The sequence below is a fragment of the Melitaea cinxia genome, chromosome 12, assembly GCF_905220565.1.
Source record: "Melitaea cinxia chromosome 12, ilMelCinx1.1, whole genome shotgun sequence".
Taxonomy (NCBI): Eukaryota; Metazoa; Arthropoda; class Insecta; order Lepidoptera; family Nymphalidae; genus Melitaea; species Melitaea cinxia.
Window position 1 is genome coordinate 12,096,684 of NC_059405.1, and position 7,234 is coordinate 12,103,917.

At 32.9% G+C, this 7,234-nt stretch overlaps 1 protein-coding gene across 1 annotated transcript; it reads right to left on the bottom strand.

Annotated features, from left to right (window-relative positions):
• Positions 1-1,052: 1,052 nt before the first annotated feature.
• Positions 1,053-6,930, bottom strand: LOC123658251 (the record flags this gene model as incomplete). The annotated part of the gene is made up of 2 exons (XM_045593691.1): positions 1,053-2,111; positions 6,538-6,930. Coding segments are annotated over 2 exons (849 nt in total), but the record flags the coding sequence as incomplete, so codon positions are not given.
• Positions 6,931-7,234: the final 304 nt, after the last annotated feature.

Below are 7,234 nucleotides of genomic sequence, written 5' to 3' on the forward strand. Positions count from 1 at the left end.
TGTTATACACTAGATGGCAGGCTTACGAAATAATTAAAAAAAAAATATTTGTACGTACTCCTTTTTCTTTGGGATTAAAGTAGATGTAAACATATATGTAATAGTTAGTACATATATTTTTGTGTAAAATATTAATATGCTGTTAATGAAATCAGCGTCCCAAAACAGTTACAATTTTGATGCGAAGGGCCCATTATAAATGGACTAACTTTCCCGCGCGGCTTCACCTGCGTGGATTACACGATTTTAGCTGTTTACTTCCTCGTGTTAAGTTTAGCCTTTACACTATATCACTCAGTGATAACGTAGCATTCTTTTAGTTAAAGAGTTTTTGAAATTGGTCCAATAGTTTCAGAACTTGTTAATTTAATTACAAACAAACAAATCAAATTTTTTCTCTTTATAATTATTATTATGGATTCCGTAGTCACCAAGACCTTAAGGCCTTAATTAAGGCCTGCTGAATATTTAATTTGTAACCAAATATTCAGTTCGACTTATCAATTATTCCAACGAATTCGTTAGGTACCTAGTTACTAAAAATTTTAACTGATTTTTTAATTTTGGTTATTATTTTATCTCGTCAGATTTTTATCTTTAAAGTAAAGAAAATATTTTTATAATATTTAATAACTATTGCAGCTAATATTTAATTCAAATACTATATATAAAAAATAACGGACTAATTACTTTTTCTTTTGAAGCAAGCGCTTATTTACTAAATGGTTTACTCTTCAAATGTTTAGCTAAAAAGTTAAAATAAATAATGAAAGTAAATAGTCTTTCGCATTAGATAATTGCCACTAATTATTCAGTTTCATCTCCCACAGAATTGAGAGTTACTACTGCTATTATTATAAAAATTGAAGACAATATACGATTATTTGTCGGAATACGCAATATCAGGATCTAAATGTCCAATTATAAAATGTCTGCGTCACTAAAGTTATAAAATATTGTATCAAGCTTCAGTAGAGGCATGTTGCGATAAACAATAGTCATTTGTTATTAAGGGTGTTTCTTTAATATTAGAAGTAAAAAGTAAAAACATATTTTATTCAAAAATATTTTATTGCTTATTTCTCCATTATTTCATTTGCAGTAACAAATTACAAATAGTGTAAAGCTATATACACAATGTCAGTGACATTAACATGGTATCAGTTCGTTTTCTACAAACTAACGGCACATTTGTCATTCTTATCTATTTTATATAAATAAGCACCTTACATATATAAGCTAAAAGTCTTTCTTTTCTAAATAGGCAATAATTGCCCACTAATAATACTTACTGAGATTAAGTAAATTAAAATTTCATTTTAATACAGATCACAAAGAAATCGAAATAAATATTTCAATAGTCAAAATAAATAATAATTAGGAAACATATTTACAAAAACGAATGAACAGTAAGTACACAAATTGTGTAGAGGAACTTATTAAATATTGTCAATAAATTATAAATTACCAACTACAGAATACTAAATATCACAGAGAAAGTACCCATTACTTAATCGACGTAACGTTTCGTCAAGTAATTCATAATTTAACGTCTCACGCCAGAGAGCAACTTACTATCCTATCAATAAATAAGTACAAAAGCGGAGTACAGACACGGAATAAATTACAGGATTCAAATCAAAAGTTCATAACATTTAGTGCATATTTCGATCATTCTTTACTTTCTTGTTGCTGGTTTGTAGCTTTTCTTTCAACTTCGCGTGGAACGCTACACATTTTCTATCGCTTTTCTTATTCGCCGGGGATCTGAATTCACAATACCAATTGTTTAGTAAATTTCCGTATCCTCTGATTGCTATGTAATCGTTTTTAAGGCACTGGGTTGTGTCAACTTTTTTCTTCAACGCGTCGAGCTTCATTCGCTTTTTGTCAAAGTCCGGTGTCGGCATGTTAACGGCATTCATATTCTCTTGTATTTCCAGAATGGTGCTTCGCAATTTCTCCAACGTATCTGTTAATAGCTTGTGTCGGACGACAATGTAGTTCGTGAAAGGATCGTCCGACAGATCCAGTTGTACGTTGAGTAGAAGACTGAAGATAACTTCATATTCCTTCAGAGATTTGTAGAGTTTCGGCATTAGATACGTGAACTGTAGAAAAGAAAAATATTTTTAGCTTGGGTAATTCATTCGTAGTATAATTACGCTGTTACTATTACTGCTATCTACTATTCATGCTGACTGACGGCGTGACGATATTTAAGTTGGAATTAATATAGTATTTATATTACGAATAGTTTGCGACGCGGCCAATTCGTGTCGAGGCTGTATAATCTATGTCTTTGTGACTGTATAAATCGTTGTAACTATTCTCGTGACATTATTGAGGAACCATGTTATATTGCGTCGAGCTTCAAGATAATTCGTAACTTGTGTAAAATGCGCATACAAAGTCTCCATTAAGAAGAAATGTTATTATATAATAAATGTAATTATATTGTACATAATGTACTCGAGGATTTTGATTATATGATAAAGGATGTGTCATTCATCAAAATATTAACTACTCAGATATTTGATTTTAATGTAGGTAATTGTTTCTAGTACTTATAAACAAAATATTAAATTAATGAGATCTGTCATTACTAAATGAGAAACATTAAAATTATTTTTAATATGGTCTTTGTACTTAATGGTGTCTGATTGTATGACGTAATTCTTCACTGTTTCACATGACTTATAAATATAAGGAAGTCAAATGAAAATGTTTATTAGTACACCACTAATAACATGGCTTTGTTGCAATCGCTAAGATTTAATGAACAAACAACTGAATAGTAAATAATTTTATAATGAAATATTAATATCCAGAGTTTTATTAATCAATAAATATTTAATTTACAATTGCACGTTATTACGAGTGGCGGACAAAAATTTAAATCAAGAATTATTTGTCATGACTGACTCTTAAGACAAACTTTTTATTTCTTTGTAAGATTTTCCACCCAATGTAATCGGCAGATACACACATATCAGCCTATCGCAGTCCACTGCTGGAAATAGGCCTCCACAAGTTACATTTGGCGTGAGCTCATGTGTTTGGCCCATAGTCACCAACGCTGGGCAGGCGGGTTGGTGACGGTAATCGGTAGGTAATTACTTCATAATCTGTACTAGTATAAAAAAGTCGAGTATGTTTATTTGTTTGAACGTACTAATCTCGAGATCTACTTGCTCCATTTTGTTTTAAATTATTTTTGTGGTCAAAACCAGTTTATTGATGCGATGAAGCTTTTGACTGGTACGGCAATAATAACAATTAATGTCAATTTGGATGAAACCGCGTGAATCATTTAGTTACTTTATAATGATGGATATATTTCAAGTAAATACTAGACAGGCCGGTTCACCTTACGTTAAACAACTATCGCACATTGTTATTGTTTCTTTTTTATTATAAAAGTTTTATTTACAATCGATTTGCGTCTATTATTTCAATTACATCGTTTATTAAATTGGAGCGCAAAGTTAACACGTTACCACTATTAGGTTAAATATGTTTATATAAAATAATAAAAATCAAGGTAATTTAGTTTAAAGTTTTAAACGTGCTTATAAGTTTTATTTCCTACCTACATTTCCATTAAATAAAATTTGCATTCGTGCTAAATTAAGTCAATTGTGACGTAAAATCTACCCAGAAACTACTTAGCCGTTGTAGGTATAAAATAAGAAAAATGTTATCAACAAATTAAGAGACTAAATAAAAATAAAATCTTGTTCTAATAATCACTAACAAAGTATTTTTATAATATTTCAAATACAATTTTTTGTAGTTTTCTTTTGTTAACGGTATAATACTCTTTTGTTGGTGTGTGTGTGTGTCATGTTATCGACTGAAATTGAGTAATACGTTTGAGTAACGCTTCAGGAAAACAATTTACGTTGGCTGTGAATGAATGACACTTAACTCATTTATATTCTAGGAATGCCAAAGCGCCATATAGACTATTAACGTAAATGATATCTGTGTAGTTCATGTGAAACACTCATGAATGAATTCGACTCATATCATAAACGAGAATTGTGACGTGTTCTATCGTCTTTAACCGCATAAGTTACTGTTCTTGTATCCTTCCGTTACTTCAAAATTATAAAATATTTCGTAATATAGTATAATACTTGTGAAATCATCGAATCAGCTAAAAACACATTTGAAACAGACATTAAACGCAAAAAGTTTGTGTTTCTATACTTATTTATCAAGGTTAATATTTACGAAGTTTTCGTTCAAAAAATGAAAATAATAAACGAGCCCAGTTACAGAGATAAAGTTCAGTAATTCATTAAACAATCGGCTCTAAAATTAACCGTAAATACTCCGAGGTGTCGTAAAATCAGTTCGTTTAGAGCACTGTATCCAATCCATTGTGAGGGAGCGACGGAAGAACGACGATAATAAAAGCGCCAGGGTCTGTGTGCAAATATGGCGAGTATTAAAGCTAAGAGCCCGACAATAAGCCGTACTTCAGCCTTAAAGAGCCAAGTCTAACCCAAGGAACGTGTTGGAGACAAACGCAGCGCGCCGGAATCGTAAGTCGAATTCGTCTCACTCGGACAAATAATGTGTTTTTAACATTTCGTGTTGTTTTGTTAAATCGTAAATACTGAACAAACACTAACGCTATGGAGCGATCGCTTAAGCGCTTCACAGCGTGAAAGCGTCTCGAGTTAACACCTGTGGAATGTCTTTCCTAGTTTTTCCAGACTAATGTAATAGATAATGTTCCAGAATATTGTAAGCCGAGTGAAACTTTTGAGACTTTAAATAAATATCTACTCATGAAACAGATTTTGCACTAATGTACGTATTATATTACCTATGCTTTAAGTGAACATATAAAATGATTGTGTAATAATATCGAATAATAGCATGGAATGATTAAATATCGATTCCTCAAAGTATACACCATAAATAAACCTTACCTATTAAAATGCATTAATGAAGGTAGTATGTCCACACTATACTTTTGTAGGGCCCTCTGTTTTAACATCTCATTTAAGCGGTATTTAATTTTTAAATTGTTCGTAAGTCAACTAAGGCCGAGCGAAGCTGAGATCACTTGAATTCTAACGCTTTCCTTTGCCCAAAGTTAAATATTTGAATTTCTTAAGTGGGCATGCATTGACGAACTGTCGAAACATACACAAGAAATATTTAATATTCATTGACATGGATACTGAGCGACTCTACACTCGCGTGTTAGAAAATAATTTTGTCGCCGGCGTGCGAGGCGGAGGGCCCTCTAGCCCCGCCGTAAGGACATCGAACATTCAATACACACATATTTATTGTCTCGGTTCGCCCTTACATTTGTGTACTAATTAGTGACTGTCCAATATGAATACGTAATGGAACGTCTCGCGGTCCAGATGTGTGTTCGGCAAATAATAAAAGCTTTGAAAGCTCCGTTACAAAGCATTTATGGATTTTGTATTTTGAGAGCGGAGGAGGTTTGTATAATCTCACGTTGAAACGATCGAATTAACGCCATTAAATGCTAAGCGTATGGTAACGATGTCGAATCGCTGTTATTATATCTAATACACTTTGATGATAAATTTGTTTGACATTTAGATAATAGTATTCTATTAGAGTGTTACATTTAAAAATGTTTCATAATATATGTTCGAGTGCTCGATTTTGTAAATAATAACCGTGAGGCCATTTGGTCGGCGAATGTGGCTTAACCGTTCATTTAAGATCGCGTGCGCGCAACGGAATCTGTCGGTGTCCATCTATGCAAATTTCTTCGAAACATTTAACTGGACCCCAGGTTTGCTTCGTTCCCACAGCGACTAAACAAAACCTTGCATCGAGTTATTCTTTTTCTTATTAATACAATATTTGAGAAGCAACTGGACACTTATTTTATATAACCTTTGATTTATCTTAGCATATAATTATTTTGCTTTAAAAGTTTTCAATATTGATGCAATATTGTTTACTTATTCTTTGTTGTGCATATATTGTGTGAATTATATTTCAATAGTGCGATATCGATCAAACGAGCTTTACTAATAACCGTACACAAAATGTTAAAAACCGACCGATTTGGAAACAAAATGCGGTGTGGAAAATTAAGGGTTTTAGTTATTGCCCTTAAGTACAATGTGAAGTAAATAAACGGGGTACAAAAGCTGGCCACGTGTAATTTGGCTCGATGAAACCTCATTTAAGCTGCAACGGTGAGCCTCGAGCACGGCTAATGTACACGGGGATTCTTTGTCTCAAATAAAGCAAAAATAAATTAAAATAACGTAAAAACACTGAACGGGTAACAAAAAGAGTGATGGGATGGACCACCACACCCTCGAGATGCGAAATGATCGGCTACAGTAATTACACTGTCAGACTGTTTAAGCCAACATCAAATATTAAAGGCGCCTTCAAATCATAAGTCATCCAAAATGATAACGCATCAGTCAGAACGAAAAGCAATATAACAGTTGATTTTAAATTAACAGATTGTTTTAACTTAGATTAATTTAAATTCTAACGATGTCTGATATTTACCTTTTGTTCTGTGATAGACTTGCCGACTTTTCGCAAAGATCTATAATTGTGAAAATGAATGTCGACGAAGTTAACCGCCGGCAACCAAGTGGGCATTCCGTCCCTGTATTCTCTTGTTTCGTTTAAGATTTTTCTATCTTGATCAAAGAATCGTTTTGTGTTGCGTAATTTGTGCTTTATTTTTCTCGTAGCATTCTTGAATTGTTCAGCGCTCGGGTTTTTTGGTCGCTTAATTGACGCTTCTTTGGTGAGTTGGGCTATGTCTGGTCGTCTTTGGTGTCGTCTTCTATGCTCCACTGATCGGGCTTCCGCTGGCATTAGGCACATGGTGATTATTACGACTACAGATATAGCTATCAACAGCTTTTTGGGAAAACCTGGAACAAATATAATAAGGTTGAATTATTTCCGAACTTTTGTAAATATTACAGTTATGTTTTTTTTTTGTATTTTTTTAGTCATCAAAGCTTCACTATTAGGCTGAAATCTTGTTCTCACTACAATTTATTGGTTGGTTGTTATTGAAGGTTTTGATGTTTGCCTCGGGGTCATAAAATACATTTTATGTCCGAACAGAGTCGCAATTCTGTATAGCGACGTTGTCGAACTTTTAAAAGAGAAAAACCATCGACTTAGTAACGGCTTTGTCTGACTCAAGTGCTAAAACGTAGAAAGTTATCCTTTAGACTACCCGTGT